This window comes from Falco biarmicus, chromosome 6, assembly GCF_023638135.1.
Source record: "Falco biarmicus isolate bFalBia1 chromosome 6, bFalBia1.pri, whole genome shotgun sequence".
NCBI lineage: Eukaryota > Metazoa > Chordata > Aves > Falconiformes > Falconidae > Falco > Falco biarmicus.
This window is the reverse complement of record NC_079293.1, coordinates 57,835,259-57,852,776: the sequence shown is the minus strand read 5'-3', so window position 1 is coordinate 57,852,776 and position 17,518 is coordinate 57,835,259. Positions and strand designations below refer to the sequence as shown.

General features: G+C 44.9%; 2 protein-coding genes and 1 long non-coding RNA gene across 10 annotated transcripts in view; 2 read left to right on the top strand and 1 right to left on the bottom strand.

Moving 5' to 3' along the window:
* Positions 1-884: 884 nt before the first annotated feature.
* On the top strand, positions 885-7,815 carry HINT3 (histidine triad nucleotide binding protein 3). The gene is made up of 5 exons (XM_056342554.1): positions 885-1,029; positions 1,613-1,730; positions 3,089-3,158; positions 3,992-4,118; positions 6,021-7,815. The coding sequence occupies exons 1-5, from the start codon at positions 898-900 to the stop codon at positions 6,066-6,068; spliced, it is 495 nt and encodes a 164-aa protein (XP_056198529.1). The 5' UTR covers positions 885-897; the 3' UTR covers positions 6,069-7,815.
* Positions 7,816-11,323: 3,508 nt separating this feature from the next.
* LOC130151017 (uncharacterized) lies at positions 11,324-16,630 on the bottom strand. 7 transcript variants are annotated; one of them, XR_008822472.1, is made up of 4 exons: positions 16,087-16,627; positions 15,935-16,010; positions 13,615-15,329; positions 11,324-13,395 (listed from the first exon to the last, which is right to left on the bottom strand). It is a non-coding gene; the product is annotated as an uncharacterized LOC130151017 (long non-coding RNA). The 7 variants fall into 7 exon arrangements; XR_008822469.1 differs by having other exon boundaries at positions 13,615-16,010; positions 16,087-16,630; XR_008822470.1 differs by having other exon boundaries at positions 13,615-16,010; positions 16,141-16,630.
* Positions 16,624-17,518, top strand: part of TRMT11 (tRNA methyltransferase 11 homolog) — a 28,763-nt gene continuing 27,868 nt past the window's right edge. For both annotated transcript variants that reach the window (XM_056342549.1, XM_056342552.1), the window contains exon 1: positions 16,624-16,777. In XM_056342549.1, the coding sequence (XP_056198524.1) occupies positions 16,703-16,777 (75 nt within the window). In that variant the 5' untranslated portion in view covers positions 16,624-16,702. The remainder of the gene's footprint in view (positions 16,778-17,518) is intronic.

Here is a 17,518-nt window from a genome sequence, read left to right as displayed (position 1 = left end):
AATGCCCATTCTAAATTTTGCAGCTCATTACCTCTTCAAACACTAGGGCCTATTGCCTGTGGGACAGGCACATTGCGCCACTTGGGCTGCATGAAGAACATCAACATGGAAAGTCTGTGGTCAGGGATTCTGCAGCTCTGCAACTCTGGTCTAATGAACAGTGCAAGCAATTTAAAATACGAATTATTAAGAAAACATTTTTGGAAATTGAAGGTTAGCTGCCACTTAGGCGTACTTTCTGTCTGCTGTGGAAGCAGTTGATATGATGAGGGCGGTGGGGCACAGGCACAGGCTGCCCAGAGCATCTGTGGATGCCCCATCCCCGGCAGTGTTCCAGGCCAGGCTGGATGGGGCTGTGAGCAACCTGGTCTGGTGGAAGGTGTCCCTGCCCATGGCAGGGGGGTTGGAACTAAGTGATCTTTAAGGTCCCTTCCAACCCCAACCATGCTGTGATTCTATGGTATTCTCATTTCAACTGATTCTCATTTGAGCAAGCTCAGAACGCAGTCAATTTTATGCCTCGTTTGTATATGATGATTTGTTTTGTTAGTGAAAACGGCGGGCAGAGCTCACGTGCGCTTAGCGGTGCCGGAGGGCTGTAACTCGGCGGCCGGCCGGGCGTTTGCTGTGAAGCGCCGAGGAAGCTCCGTGCTTGCCCTGCCGGGAGGCGCGGGCCCGTGCCGGGCCGCAAGGACACGGCCGCCCCCCGGGCCCGCACGGCGGCGCCGCCCCTCGCCGGGGTGGGGGACGGGCCCCCCGCGGCCCTCAGCCCGCAGCGCCCCCTGGCGGCGCGGGAGGCGCTGACGCAGGCGCGGTGGCGGGTTCCGGCCCCGCCCGCGCTTCTCCCGCCGCCAGGGGGCGCGCGCGGCCCGGCCGCCGGGGGGGGGGCGGGGGAAGATGGCCGGGGACGAGGCGGCCGGCGCCGCTGCGGGGCCGGGAGCCGGGAACGCCGGCGGCTACGACGGCAAGTGCGTGTTCTGCAGGATCGCCCGCCGGGAGGAGCCGGGCACGGCGCTGCTCTCCTGCGAGGTGGGTGAGGGGCGGCGGCCTCCGCGGTGTCCCGGCGGCGGAGCTCCCCGGCCGCCCCCGCCCTGGCCTCTCCCGCGGGTGCGGGTGCGGTGCGGGTCGGGGCAGCGCCGCGCAGGCTTCGTGGGCCGGGCCGGGCCGTTGTTGTCTGTTGCCGGTTTTGAACGCAGGGCCGAGCTGCGGCTGTCGCCGTGCGGGTCCCGGTGGCCGAGCTGCGGGGGGGCGAGGGGCAGGAGGCGGCGGCCGGGCCGGAACGAAAAGCCCAACGCTGGGGTCCGGTGCCCGCCGGCGGAGGGGGGTGCGGGGGGTGCGGGGGTCCGTGCGGAGGCAGGAGCCGAAGGAAGATGAGTGCCATCCTCCGGCGTTGGCACAGCGGCTGGAGCACCGGAGCGGGAACCCCGACTGCTGAGGTCAGCGGCGGGCACGAGCCGTGCCTGTTCCGTGTAACAAAAACCTGAACGATTTTTTGCTGGTTACCTCCAATATGACATTAAGTGTCACGCTGATATGGGGAAGATGGACTTTGTTAGCAGCTCCACCAGTATCCTCCTCCTAATCAATTTCATGTCTTTGCATCCTTTTTTAGTATGAAGATCTCGTTTGTTTTAGAGACATCAAACCTGATGCCCCCCACCACTACCTGGTGGTGCCAGTGGAGCATATGGAAAACTGCAAAACACTAAAGACAGAACACATACCTATAGGTAAGGCTGCAAGTGTCTGTTAACCGAAAGGAAAATAATTTTGTGCAGCCTTAAGCATCGTGTTGTCAAATAATTATGCCTTTGAGCACCATTTGGTTGAGGGTGTAAATGCAGAAATAGATGGTGTGAGTGAGCGTAGGTAGGGATGTGTCCTTCCTGGGAACTTCCGTGTGCTGTTCTGCAATAGCATATTTTTTTGTGTGGTTCTAGAAGAACATTGCGTGAAATCTCTTCCCGTGGAGTATAGATGCCTGTGCACTTTGTTGGAACTGCAGCTTTGTTTTTAAAGCGTTTATGTGCTGTTTCATTGCGTTTTCTTAGATATATATGTGCAATTTTAAATTATATGGAGAATTACAGAAGAATTTTATCAAATGTATATTTTTTAAAAAGTGCCATGTTTATTTTTCAAGGAAAAAAGAAAGGAGAAAGGAAAATAGTGTTCTAATAAGCTTAAATAATTTTGAAAAAATTAAGTTCTAAAATATTGAAGCTATGATTTATTGTTGATAAGACACTTTTTTTCCTTTTTCTTTTTTTTTCTTTTCCCTTTTCCTTAAGAAAACATTGTTCTGGAATTTGTTTCACAAGAAATGCCTGGCTGCGTGCTTAGTAACAGAAGAAAGTACAGACATACACGCGTGAAGCGATTCCACCTTAGGGAATTTTACAGGTGATGCAAGAAAAGGGTTATAGTTGTGTGTTGCAAGACTTGCATCACTGTATTTCTCCTCTAAACACAGGGTAGTTTTCTCCAGAAAAAAATTTATGTATGTGTTTGGCTTCCAGACAGTTTCTTAGACTTTTGCTTTGAGTTTTTGTATTAGCGTTGCGTCTTTTTACAGGGGTACACTAATGAATCTTTGTCCTAGTAATAAGTAGGATTGACAGTTTTTATTTCATTTTAATTTAAATTTCTGTACTACCTCTGAAACTTCCTAACTTATGCCTGGCTGTACAGGACCTAGAGATCAAAGTCCTGTAGCTCTGTAGAGATATAACACTGCAATTCGTGTAAACATCATCATTATGATCACTCTGTATTTGGGGGTTTTTATAAGGGTGTGGTGATAGCATGGCTGTGGTCAAAGTTCTTAGAATTTAAAAGCATCATTAGTATGGAAATTGGTAACAGTGGCGATTTCTGTGTCAGTTATTGGACAACGCTGTCTTGACAGTCCTTGTTTGATTATGAGTATTTACAGTATTTATATTTTGAAAAAGTTACATTTGTAATCTCAGTGTAATCAGTTTGTTGAAGTTAATATTCTGAATAATACCTTGTTTAAATTACTTGATGACATATGATGTGTAAGATATTACTTAAACATTACATGACATTTATTTGTGTTTAATAGTGAAGAGAATGATGGAAGTTGGAAAAGCTGTCCTCCAGAAAAATAATTTTAGCGACTTGAATGATATAAGGTATGTAACGGAAACCATCTGTGTTTATTGAGTATGTTTTTTACTTTTCAGAATGCTCTTTTAGAGATGGTGGCAACAACTGCAGTAACTGCAGTACTATTTATTGAAGAAATCAGGTCTGTGTTCACTTGTCCCGTGACTTCTGAAGTAGGATGTGCTGGTATTGGATATAAACTTTTTTTCTGATTAATTTCCAGGGCAGATTGCATTCCAACTCTGACATTCTTTCTTGACCACATCTTGGGATAGGGAGGGCACTTCAAACAACTTACCTAAAAGGCTGCTCTTTAATTACATCCTAAAAATATGCTTTAAATCCTAGATTTCGGAAGGGCGGTAAACTTTGTCCTGTTCAAGCAGGGCACTACATTGTGTTTCAATCGTACCTGCATTAATTTAAGCGCTGCACCCTTTAGTTTAAGCCAGTGCCTTTGATAGCCAAGTAAATTTTAACAGAATTTAAATAGTGTAGAGTATAGGGAGCTGAGCCTTCATGATTAAAATAGGTAGGAGCTACATTCATCTAGTGACACTTGGCTTTCCAGCTGAAAGCTAGGTATGGTATATTTAAGATACATTTTGTTAAAAAGGAAAGTTTACAAAATAAAATGTATCTTAAATACAGGCATGTGAAAGAGGAGGTTAATAGGCTTTTGAAAAAGTTCCCTGAGAGCATAATGAAAGAAAAGGGCATGTTTTTGTTCCTGCCTTTATGTACAAAGAAAACACAGTGAGTGAGTTGTTAGTTCAGTTTATTATGTTAAGTAACATACGATGTTCTACTTCTTGAATTAACATCGCCGGTATTTTTAACTTGTTTTTCTCTTCTGAAGAATGGGTTTTCACTGGCCTCCGTTCTGCTCGATAGCCCACTTGCATCTTCACGTCCTGGCCCCAGCCAGTCAGCTGGGATTCTTATCCAGACTTCTTTACAGAATCAACTCCTACTGGTTTATCACAGTAAGTGTAATGCAGATGTGCTTTGCGGTAGGTTTTCGATTGCAAGCTGAAAATGCAGTGTTTTTCTAACATTTAACTATGTCCCAAAATTTTGTTATTACTGTAATTATTAATTACATCTATTTTGTATTAACTATTTGAGATAATATAATGGTAAAAACCTTAACATTTATGCTTCTTAAGGGCAGTGGAGTGCCAGTAACAGCAAGCAGTACAGTAGTTTTGGATCTAATGTGTAGCTTAGGTTAATGTGATGTGCTTCTGAGGACACTTGATAAGTAGTTACTTAATTTACAAGGATAGATTCAAATGTGGTGGACTGTATCGTATATACCCTGGTTCATCAGATTTAGGTGAAAAACATATCCAGTTAATGATTGCTTTTATCAGTTCACATGTTTTTTTTAATCTTGTCTTCAGACTAGAAGTGTCTGCTTTACAAAAACATTGTAGTGATTTATGTCAGCAGAGATAAACAACAAGACTGAACTGGCACTGACTAAATCACTTTGAAAATCTCTTCCTCGAGGACTAAAGCTTATTCTCACTGCTTTCATGCAACAAAGGAACCTATCCTTGCAATGTAGCTACAGGTCCTGGTCTCATTGCACAGCCCCAAAACAAAGATGCTGAAAAAAGTCTGTCTCATCTAAAAAGAATACAGGCAGCCTCTTATATAAAGAGGAAAAACTGGGCTTCTTCACAGTGGTGCCTCGCTGGAAATCTCACCTAGCTTGCCCAGACATGTCTCTGGTGTTTTGTATGGCATCACATAGATATTTGGCCCTCAAATAAGTATAGCTGTGTAGTTTTACTGCTTACCATCTTGGATTAGCACAGGGAGATAGGTACCAAGTTTAGTTATCCAATATGGACGCACTTCAAAAGATACTTTGCCAGATGTTCTTGAGTTGGTTTTGTTTGGTTTGTATTTAATTCTAATGGCTTGAATGTAATACTCGTTTAAGAACACAAAATGAGATTCAGGTAACTTCATTTTCAGTTGCTCCGTGCTTTATCTAGCTTTATTTGCAAATAAACTGCAAGAGCTACTTAAGTCCTGTTAAGTTGTTCCTACCGTAAATAGCTGATTACATTTTTACTATGTGTATTTAAAACATGCCAAATTTAAACTTTTTGCCTTTTAATGAGGTTCCTTTGGAGATCTTAATAAAACCACAAGCCCTAGTTCAAATTCAAAGTTTAATTCAGTGGGACTGGCAAAGAAAAAGCTGCCAGTAAGCGGACTTGTTTTAGAAGTGCCTGTGTTAGTCTCCGTGTGCCCAGTTTGTCCTGCCAGAACAACACTGGCAGACTTCCTTCTACCCTGAGCCTTTCTGAGGGCTCTGTGGGCTGGTGCTGTTACAAAATACAGCCGTCCCAGCTGTGCACTAGATGCATAAATAGCCATATGATGAGAAATGTATGTGTGAGCGTAATGACATATCCAAAGAATGGATGCATATCTCGTGACATGAGCCACATACTGAATGCACTCCATCCCTCAGCAACATATGTGGCTCGTGTGTGCGGCTCGTTGGGTGATGAGAGGCCACAACATGCCGTTCTGGAACATCTCCCAAAGAAAGAATCTTTGGTCTCACAGCTGGGTTGTTCTGAGCACTGCGGTCTTCTGAGGTCTTTAAAACCACACTGCTTATCTGCTATTTATTTGCTCAAACATCCTCTCACTCTCATAGGTTCTGGTTACTCTTCTGCTCACCTAACTGAAAAAAAGTGTCTGCTGTTTAAAGCAATCATTGTATTCTGCTTCTCTTGTATGCTTTGTCTGTAAAAATGGAAAGTGAACGCTCTGTCAGCGTCACTGTTTTTGAAATGGAATTTTCAGTAAACTGAATGTCCATGGTGTAGTTAATGAATTGTTTTCTCTCTTTTTCATAGGCTGAACAACTGATTGAGCGACTGCAAACTGAAAATGCTGCCAGCTGAAGGCACTCTTAGCCTTGTGTCGCTACCCAATTTGTTCTTTGTTGTTGAACTCTGAGTTAAGGTTGCACAGTTTGATGTTGCCAATAGTATACCAGGATTAAAAAAAGCTTTAGTTCCTTATGAGGAACTACCCACATAATTTGTAGCTGCCAGCCTAATTCTCCCATTTGGATACTTCAGTAAGCGTACTTCTCTGACAATAAGGCAATGTATTTTAATTATGATTTTATATTTGTATATATATACACACATAATACCCCCACACACATATGCCCACATGCAGAGAACTTTTCCTAGTAAAAGGCAGGGTATAGCAGCACAATGTATTGCAACTAAGCCAACAAGTTAGTACCAACAGCATGTACCTGGTACCAAAGGAAATATTTGTTGCAGAATCAAGCTTTTATTTTGAAGATACATTGTTCTGAGATTGCAAGTAACATTTAAAACATTTAGTTTCCATCAGTTTTTGTGTGTTACTTATGCCTAGTTGTTAGTAGGTATGTTGCTGAAAGTACACTACTAACTTTCTGGTGCTAAACCACTTCAGTCTATTACCTGTCTTACCTGCATGATAGTGACATAGTAAACGTTAATACTATGCCCGAGATGTGATAATGCTATATAACATAGAATATCATTTAAATGTATGTGTAAGTGGTTGTATGTCGGACTTAAAGATCATTTCCCTCTTACATAGACAATATTTGAAATTAGTTACTGTATGTTTACAAAAAATGTGAAGAGTTCAGAGGAACTGATTTAATATACCACTCTTCTGCATGATGGTAGAAACAAAATCCAAATTTTTAGACGGTTCTGACATTGTTCTCACTGGAAGTTCCTTGGAGGTTACTAATGCTTTGGCTAAATTTGATCTCTAAATGAAGTCATAAGAGAAATGAGTCTTTAGTGCAGTGAGTATGTGGCACGCTTGCATAATAGCAATGTGATTTGAATTTGGGATAGCAGGGACTCAGCCCAAAATCGGAACATGTTGGGTTGCTTAAGGGACCTGCTGAACATTTGCCAGCGCTGTATGACTCTAATCAGTAATGCTAGCGCTCTGTTTTTCAACACTATATTAAGGCAGACTGGAAAGTTAAATCTCCAGAAAACACGGAGTGGATTTTCTTCATTCACAGACTGTGTCTCTTGGTGCCTAACTAACCAAGTGTCCTTGGCTGATGCATTTAGATACAGTGGAGGTGATGATGGTCTGCTGCACCTGCAAGCTTCCCTGAACATAATCTTCTCAGTGTCTTCCACTGACCCAGCACCTGTGTTGCCTTAGTGGTACAATGTATTGTAGTACTTTACTGTAAGCTACATGTAATAATACTTCAGAGAGTTCACACCCTTCTGAAGAACAGCATTTCCTACCCAAAAGAGTTACAGCTCTCTCTTCTGTAAGATCTTGTTCCTAACGTCTTATTATTCTTACTAGTGGGCACTCACGTCATTTGCAGCCCTTCAGGGGTTTAATTTGTAACATTAGGAAGGAAGAGTGCGAATTAAAGCCACTGAACTTTAATTGCTTCTGTGCAATAGATTAGGAGGTTTGAGCTGGCTCCTAGCTGTGTGAAACACTTGAAAATTAAGATCTTCCAAGAGTTAATACTGAGTATGTGTTCTGATTTGTAATTAATTTATGTAACTCTACTTAACTGTGACATGTAATATTTAAAGTACCAACATGAACTGTTGTCAGAAAAGATTAATAAAAGAGTAAATGCTCCTCTTGGAATGATCTTCCAGTGCAATGGAATAGTTGACTGTGGGTGTTGACCCTGGATAGCCCTTTGCTTGCTCTTCACCCCTGACCCCAGCAGGATGGGAGAGAGAGTAGGAAGAGCAAAAGTGAGAAAATTCATGGGTCAAGATAAAGACAGTTTAATAAATGAAGCAAAGAGGAAGAAAGAAAAGCAAGGTATGTGATGCACAGGTAATCACTCATGACTTCCCACAAGCAGGCTGGTAGCAGTGGCTGCCCTCACCCTCCACTCCCCTAAAAACCCCTCTCCTCAGCGTTTATTGCTGAGCCTGACGTTACATGGCATGGGGTGTCACTGCTGGTCAGTTTGTGTCAGGTGTGTGGGTAGTGCCTTCTCCCAGCTTTTTGCCCACTGGAGGGGCAGAGCAGGACGAGCAGGTGGCCTTGATGCTGTGCCAGCACTGCTCAGCAGCCTCCAGAACGCTGGTGTGTTACCAACGCTGTTTCAGTCACAAACCCAGAAGCCGAAAACCTTGCAGGCTGCTCTGAAGAAAATTACCTCCATCCCAGCTAGACCCAGTACATGTCAAATGCACATGGAAGCGCAAGGGTCAGCTTGTATATTGTACATTTGAGAAGGGTCCCACTAGTGACAGTAAGGCTGGAAAGGGAAAGGTAAAAATCAGGATATAACCTGGCTTCCAAACTTTGCTGATGAGCAAGATGGGGAATTCAGCTTGTCTCTGACAGCAGCAGACAGGCCTCAAACCAGCTCAAACAACAAAGCATTAAGAGAGTCACAGTAATTACTGAGATGAATGCTCAGTATCTCATTAGTGTTTTCCAGCATAGAATTGTGTTCTATTTTCCTTCTGTATTGACAAGCATTCTTGGACTCGGCAGATAATTTTTTTTTTAATTAGGTGAATAAATATTTTCTCAAAAGCCTATCCTAATGCTTTGAACATGTTTCAGAATTACTGGCTGGTCCCTGGAAAAGGCAGTGGGCAGACCCCATAAACTATGTCACAGTCTCCTACAGCAGCATTATAGCAACTTTAAAACTTCCAAAGTCATCTGTAGAGCTTTACGGTGAGCAAAGATCAATCAAATACTCTTGGAGAGCGGAGTCAGCAACTCTTACTCTCCAAGAGCCTGGAGAAGCAAAGGCAAGTTGTTTAGCCACTGCTCCTGGCTCTGTTGTTCTTTGATCCAGTATTAGCAGTCCTGAGAAAAGCTGCTTTTTTGACGACATGTTTAGGAATAACAAAGCTTTATTTGTACTCTTTTGCTCAATTGTTTTACATAAACTCCCAGCCTAATGCGAACCCAGAGAATAACGCTTTTATGCTGAAGTACTAACTGCTCCCTCTGAAAGGATGAAAGATACACATACCACACTGTTAAACGTAGAATAAAAAAAAAAAAAAAAGTTTTGAATCGGGACAGCATTTTCAATGTGATTAAACTGGTAATAGCTCCTCAAGCTATTATGAAGTCTTCTTAAGTGTGACTTGTAAATTAAAAAAAAAAGGGGGAGCAAACCAGTGAAAATTGTATTTGAAATTAGACAAACTTGGAAACAATAAAATGCATAAAAGCTCAGTTGCTGTCATTTCAAACTGATGTGCTACTTTTATTGAAGTGCTAAAAGTGCTTTCAGTGTTTGACAAGGCAAAACACAGATAATCCCTATACAACATACAGACCAAACCAGATGCAGAATTCACCAACTTCAGGTGGAAGAAGAGAAAAAACCACTGAGGGAGCTTGCCACAAAGATGTGAAGTTTAGGAGAGATTTGAAGAGCTGGAAGTTACTTAGGGCAAGAATACCTTTCAGAAGGTCAGTTTACTTACTACTCCAAATAACCTGTAATAATAAAACAACCTCATGTGCTACAATTTTTGTAAAAGTAGCGTCATAAGTTCTGTTCCATTTATTCTGATGGGAGTCTGCTGGAAAAAAGTTGCTCGTTTAAAAGTTTAAATTCCTGTTTCATCTGTAGGTGCCAATCTAATCTCCACATCACAGATGAGGAAACAGAATTTTGTAAAACTTGTAAACTAGTAACTAAATTGTTGTGTCTGTTAGATATGACACATTACTGACTATACAAAATTCAGGAGCAGGTGGTTTTTTTTCTGGAGTGAAAAGCTGACCACTTTTGTGGTGTCAGGAGTGCGGCGGAGGAGTGCAGCAGAGGCCATGTAAGCATCTAACACTACTTACATGGCAGGGGAAGCCTAGACGCCTAACATTTAACTATTTGAACCAGCCTTAACTAAGAACTAATAAGTTTACACGAGCTGGACCTGCATCTTAGAGTGCTCGGGCTACACACTGCCTCAATTGTGTGTTATCTGTCTTTTAGATTTGTGAAATAGTGGCTATTGCTGGAAGCAGGAGATTGGATTTGGTAACCTGTGTGCTGACTCAGTCTGGCAGCTTGGTGTTTGTAATCATTGCATGGGCACATAGAAGGTTCTCAGTCACTCTTTAGAGAATGCTCATCTAAAGCTGACAGGTAGGAAATTTGGCCCTATAATTTTTTTTTTTTTTAAATCCATCCCTCTATAAATGATATTTTCTATAATCAAAATAGCATGACATGGCAAGCTTTTTTTAGTCACTTACAAAGTGGGTAAGACCATTGCTTTAGGGCTTACTCTGCTTCAATCTTTGGATCAGAGGTGTGCTTAAAGCTATTGTAGATGTACACAAGTGACATTTAAACAAACCAACAGCAGAAGAGAGTGCAGCAGAGGCCATGTAAGCATCTAACACTACTTACATGGCAGCGGAAGCCTAGACACCTAACTTTTAACTATTTGAGCCAGCCTTAACTAAGAACTAGTAAGTTTACACGAGCTGGACTTGCATCTTAGAGTGCTTAGGCTATGCACTACCTCAGCTCTATGTCTTTTAATGTATTATTTGTACAATGTCTAGTAATGTGTTATTTTTCCTGATACTAACATCCTGTTAGTCAGCTGGTGTCAGCTGAACCACCTGGTATTGCCTCCTGCAAGCTATGAACTAATGCTAAAGCAGACTTGCCTGGATTTCAAAATTGTTAGAATTAGACAAACTACATTCCATACCTGTATTATAAAAAGCTTGATTTGTTTTGAAATCAAAATATATGTACAGGATTTATCTAATGGGAGCTGAAATCCACTGAGGTGTGCTCATGTAATTCTGGCAACAAACGCTTTTCCAAAAACAAAAGCATTTTAAATGTGTTAAGATCACAACTTTTATGTCTTGTCTCAGCTGCAAGACAGATTTGTTTAGGAAGAAGGAGTGGGTTTGAAAACTAAGGGAACACACACCAGCAGTGCCTGGTGCAACACATATTCCCCAGTTTCCAATGTGGTAAAATTATGTGGTGATTAAACCCCCCCCTTTGTTTTCCTGTCCATGCTCTACCTGCATCTGACTCCACTGTCCTCCAGACATACATATCTCAGCCCATTAATTTCTTCCCCTTTTTCTATTTTCATTGTCTTTACACTAGGAAAAGAAGGCAGAGGGATAATGAAATCCATGGGTTTATTTGCTCAGTCAAAAGGCTTATTTTGGTGCAAATCCTCATTGGATGAACATGTCAGAAGAAGCCCTATTCGTTTAGGTTTTTTGCAAAAAAATGCTCTATTATACATAAATAGCATAAAATAACCTATCGCTTTTATCAAGTTCATAAATTAAATTTCAATATCCTTTTGAGGCAAGAGAATATTTTACTTTAAAGATCCATCAAGTCGTGTAGTTAACACCACATAAAAGCTTTTATTTGCACTGGTAAAAAATAGAATTTTATATTTCTAATTGTACAGTTTTACTGGTGGGAACTGTAAATACAACTCCTGATTATTTTTAATAGCATTATTACAACTACTGTATAAAAAAATCCTTTTTTTTTTTCTTTTTAAACGTAGAAAAAGTTCCCCCAGAAGAACCATGAAGGAAATTTTAATCAAAAATCATCTTTCAGTCTAAATTTTAACTAGTTGAGCATTTTTTCTCCCAGTTTGGAGGACTCACAACTGTGCTCTGAAAGCACAGCTCTGCTTCAGATAAATAAGGTACAGGACTGCACCACTATACTTTTTTTTATGTATTTTGCACTATAGGATCTCTACTCTCCTCCTCTTGTAAACAACATTGTCACATTTTGGTGAAAGAAAAGAAAGGTTTTTTTAAACTTTTTTTTTCCTCACGAATGCACAGTGCCCAATATATGGTTTCTCTTGTCTTTCACATCTTTACATTGTGGCACCCTACTTTCTATGAAGGGGTATAGCTGAATTCACTAAAAGGCTGCAGAGCTTTTTGATCTTCTAGGGTATGACACAGCATTAGAAGAACAGAACAGAGATGCCGAGGAAAAAGAACAAGAGACACAGAAGATTTGCAGAAGATATTATGATAAAAATAGAATATTAAATACCAGGACTAGTGCAGCTGTCCAAAATACATGCAAGATGCAACTAATTCAGGAACCATCAAATATTCTTGCTGTGATATTTCTGTAAATTCAGGAATGTTCATATACTTCATGACAACAATTTCCATTTATTCAGTTTTACCATGTGAAAACAATCTAAACTTTTGCTATATACCAGGCTCTGTTTTTGAAGAAGTATATAAATTCCCCAAAAATTTTTCAATTCCTTGTTTTACAAATCAAAATCCCCCACACAGTGAGTATTTCACAACATGCAAGAAGTAGTGGTGTATGGTAGCAAGTTAGTAACTTATACTTTCAGTAATGTAGAGCGGTAAGCCCATGGAGTTATCCAAAGAACTGTGGTATACGTGGTAGCGGGTGATAACAATGAAAGGACAAGCCATTATGGCAGTGTGATGAATTGGTTCATCATTTGTGATTTCTGTCCAAATCTCTACCATTTTTACAAAAATATTTTTTACTCTGCTCACCCATTTTCTCTCCTGCTCGTGTCCCGCTAAGTAGCTAAATTAAAATTCTGTAATGGTATCTTCAAGATGGTATCTAGATATGTTTTTCCAAATGGAACCATGCATCAGAATTCACTAGACAAAGCCTTATTCTAGTAAAGTGATGATCACATCATCATCTTTTCCTTGCCAAAGCATTTCACCTTCAAAATGAACCAGACCATGTTTTCTGGCTCTTAACAAGATTCCCACTACTTTATTGGAAATAGTCACGTATGTTTCAAACAGCTGCCCGAATGTCACACTCACATGTCCATCTTCTCCCACCTCTCCAGTGTTTCTAATGATCAAGCACAGCTCTTCTACTTCCTTACCCACGTGTGAGTGAGCATCTTTCCCTCTCTTCTCTGTCTGAGACCCTTCAGGGGGTCTTCCGTAGGTAGGATCTCCTCTGCGAGTATGCACAGATTTAGACGCAAGTCTGTTGTCGTTGCTGAACGGGTTCTTTCTCTGATACTCAATGTGATCCTCTGCCCAGGTCTGCCAACTTTTTCTCAAGTCCCCCACCGCACTGGTAGCTTTAGCACTCTGCCCTTTATCTTCTTCCATTTCTTCAAAATGTTTTGTGGCACTCAAGCAGAAAACGAATCAATGACTCGTTGTAACTGTGGTTCCTGGGTGCACTGTCAACTGCGAAGGAAAAACAACAAATCAGCCTGATAGGTTTTGGAAGTTTTGCCCGAGTGAAAGGGAAGGCTGCTGAAAAAGATGTTAAATAACCGAAGATTTTGTGAAGTCCACCCATAGTTCTACATCAGTGAAGACAGTAAAAGTGATTCAGCTGAAATTCAGAAGTAATTTTGTAGCACAGGGTAGTAAATTATGCTTAGGAGGTTACATGATGCTTACAAGGTTACAGGGCGCACCGCCGGTCCCGCAGCTGCCGAGCGCACCCCGCGGTGCTCACTCTTCATGCAAGGATGCCTTCGGAGAAACTTTCTTCTGACAGCCGGCAGCCCCGCAGGCTTCCCAAACAATCCGAGGCGGCGCCGGGCGACCCGTCCAGCACAGGCTTGCAGCCAGGCGAGAGGGAGAGCCCTTCCCCGAGAGGCAGCGCACCAACCCGCGCACAGGGGCGGGCAGCCTTCCCTCCGCCTGCAAGCCCAGTAAAGGTGGACAAGCCCACGCCGGGCCAGCGAGGTTCCCGCAGGCTGTGGGAGGCACCAAGCACAGAGGGCATCATCTGGAGCTCAAACGCCGATATGCGGTGGGAGCAGCGGGACGTTCCTCATCAGGCACTGAGAAGGGATGTAGACACCGAGTCAGGGAGGGCGGCCCGGTCTGCAAAGCCTTATTTAGCGAAGAAGACAAACCCAGAATAGATAGTTCTCCCTTAAAAGGCTGCGCTGCGCAGCAATGTCTGCCAGGGAAAACCTGCAGGCCGGCCGCGGGCACGGGAGCTGGGGGGGGGGGCAGGTGCCCAGCCGCTCCAGCCCCCGGCTGGCTGTCCGCCACCCGTGCGGGCCGGTGCGGGGGTGATGGGCTGCCGGTGCGGTGTGTAACTGACGAAGTAGGGACAGGCTGTCACACACCGACAGAGATCCGCCGGTGTCAGAGCCATCTGATCTTCACCTGTTGAAAGACACGAACTAAAGTTTCCATCTAGCACATTAGTAGAGCTGATACTTCTCTTACAGATACCTGGAGGTAAAAGCTGAGGATTAGTGCTGTTTTTTCTATGGGAAAATGGACAGAAATGCAAATTCTGAACGATTTAGTAACTGCATTACAGATTAGGCATTTCTAGATTTTAAAAACACTGGGGTTTTTGTTTTGTTTTGTTTCGGTTTTGGTTTTGGTTTTGTTTTTTTAAATAAGGTTTCATGGGTACTTGCCCATGTTGATGCTGTTGCATGTGAACCCCGCCGGCAGTGACAGAGCTCCCTGAATGCCCCAGCAGGATGTGCAGGTTACAGTCAAAAACCACTTGTGTTGCCTTTGGATGTAGAACAGTGCACGGGGTGAGCAAAGATGGCAACACAATGGCTGTAGAAGAGAACTGAGAAAGATAAGCAGCAGAACACATTAAATAATGGCTTTTCATTCATGGTCTCTCACTTTCCAATGGAAACTCATGATTGTCATATGATCTTCTAACTTTTTTTTTTTTTTTTTGTGAGAGAAGGGTGGTTAATTCCAGCTTCCTGGATAATTTTCAATTAGAGCATTTTGTGTGCTTAAAATTCCCTTGAAAGCTAAAAAGAATAACTTTTCTTCCTTTCTCTCCCTACAATGGTTACACAATGTTGTCAACATAAAATGACTCCCCAACTCCACATTAACAAACCGCTTGATTCTCCTCACTGGCAGTACAGGAATGTATGTTAAGTTTACAAACACAGCATCTGAAAAGCACTTTGGTTTAATGTCAGCATCAAATACTCTGTTTTACTTATACATACACTTTCAAACTATGCTAGGTAGCATATAGAGACTGCCAGCAATTTTGCATGGATCCTCAAGTCAAAAGCAGGAAAACCCAGGGCATTAGTTAAATTCTTCTGTAGAAAATAGTATCACTGGAAAACTGAGGCATTCACCTTCTGGGAACAGTCAGCAATGCTCTGCAGGTAAAGTAGTGCAGATAAAGTAAGCAAAAGCCAGTCTCAAAGAGATTATGCTTAAACAATAATACCAATGACCCCAGCTAAAGAGTTTCTAAAATGGAAGCTATGCAGCTGAGAAATTTAAAGTGAGGCAGATTGGAAAAATAAAAGCAGACTTCTTCCACTAAATCTCTTTCAGGAATCCCAAGATTTTGCAAGCAATCTCAGTCTCATGGGGTTTGTCAGCAGCTCAGCAATGTGTTTGCTGCTGGATCTCTGCACTCAACTGCTGAGGTGAACAAGCCTGATCCACATCTACCCCTTTCCTTTGTCCTCTGGGAAAGTTCATGTTTAGCTGCCAGTTCACATTTAGATTGCTTTCTTGTTAATTGTCAGGGCTAGAGCTTCCTAGCAAACCTCAGTTTTGATTGCCACAGGAAGAGAGAACTTGGAGAAGCTGCAGGACAAGATTATGGGGATGTATAAAGGACAGGGCCCACGCAGCGTTCACTGGTCATGAGCAAAATCTTAGCCTTCTAGAAAAAAATCTGTCCCAAAATCAGCACAGAAAATACAGAACACTGTTCAGTGCTGAGCTGGCCTGGTCCTAATAAAAAGCTTACCGAAATCTGGATAAGCCGAACCTTTCAGCTCAACGTAACAGGGAGATCAGTGGGCACGGGATTATAGTTATCGAGTCTAGATGTTAAACAAAACAAAATATAAGCTGCAATACAAAAAACTTCCCCTCCTCAGCCCTGCTGGACGGTCACACCTCTGCTCCTTTCCTGGGAATCTGTTTCTCGTCCCTGTCAGCTCCTATACGCACCCACGCCGCCGGCGCTGACCTCCTCCCCACGGAAAAGCGAACGTGAGTCCTTTGACGTCTGCTAATGGGTAACGGTGCCTAATGCCCCGCTCGGCCGCCGGCGGCGGGACCGGACGGCCCGGGGCAGGAGAGGCGCAGCCAGGCGGGCAGCGCCGCCACCGCACCCCGGCACCCCCGGCACCCGCCGGGTGCGGGTGCTGCTGTACAGGTACGTGCCGTGCCGTGTGAAGCAGACACCAAATACTAATTAAAAGAACGATAACAACGCGAAATAAACACTCGTTAGTCAGGAGCGCAGGCAAGTACCGGGCCCCGCGCTGGCGGCCGCTGCTCCGCACCCCTCAGCGGGCCGAGCGGCTGGAGCGCCCGGCCGCAGCTCTGCGGAGAGGGGCGGGCCGCGGGGCGCTGCAGGGGGCTCGCTCGGTCGCACAAGCCGCGGCCCGGCCGCCAACGCCGCCTCCCCGCCGCGGCGGGCGGGCTCCTCCCGCCGCTGCCGCTCCCGCCTGGGCGCTGGGCCCGCCCGGCGGCGCATGCGGCCCGGGGAGGCGGGGGATGGCCGGACATGGCGCTGGCGGGTGCCGCGCTGCGGCGGTACCTGCTGCTGCTGGCGCAGGAGCACCTCGAGTTCCGCCTGCCGGTGAGCGCCCCGCGGGGCCGGGGCCGGGACCAGGGCCGGGGCCGGGGCCCGGGCGGCTGAGGCGGGGGCCCGGGCGAGGCGCTGCCCTCGGGACCGAGCCCGGGGCGTGCCCGGGGGGCGGCCTGGCGCCGACGTGGCCTCGCCAGCTGCACGCACCGGGAGAGCCGCCGGCGGCCGGGGTGCGCCCGGGGCCCCTTCGCCCGCCGCTGCCCGCGTCCCGTGGCAGGCGGCTCCCGGGAGCGGGGCTGCCTCTTCGCCCCTCGGCCTGGCAGCGGGCACAGGCGGCCGCCTCCAGCCCGCAGCCCGCGGAGAGAGCCGCTTGGCGGCGGCCTTACGGCAGCACTTGCCGTGCCGCTTGCAAGGGCCTTGGAGCTGGGAGAGGTGTCCAGCAAAGTACCTGGGGCTCCAGATAAGAAATGGAAACCGGGAAGGGTTTGCAAAATGTTTTTAAGGTCTTGTTTTGGTGACTTCTCGATTTGCTTAAGCTACGCAGCCGCTCCCTGGGGTGCGGTACCAGAGCGGTTGGTGCTGCCCTGGCACCACGCGCAAGCCTCATGCCGTCCCACCTGGTCACGGAGCCGCGTGAGGCCGGAGGTGCCGGTGTCTGCGTTTTCTGGCGGAAGGCACGGGGAGCTGCGAGGACAGGGCTCTGCTGAAGTCCCAGGGCCTGCTGCATGGGCTGGGATGGAACGGAGGTCTCCAAGGCCTTGGCTGGTGTCCTGGTTGGGGGCATCCTGGTCA

What these genes read in the sequence shown, in the direction of transcription:
- HINT3 (XM_056342554.1), top strand. Translation starts at nt 898, where the DNA reads ATGGCCGGGGACGAGGCGGCCGGCGCCGCTGCGGGGCCGGGAGCCGGG. An exon ending in GACAGAACACATACCTATAG is followed by an intron (nt 1,731 to 3,088) that starts GTAAGGCTGCAA and finishes TGTGTTTAATAG; the next exon opens with TGAAGAGAATGATGGAAGTT. An exon ending in AGCGACTTGAATGATATAAG is followed by an intron (nt 3,159 to 3,991) that starts GTATGTAACGGA and finishes TCTCTTCTGAAG; the next exon opens with AATGGGTTTTCACTGGCCTC.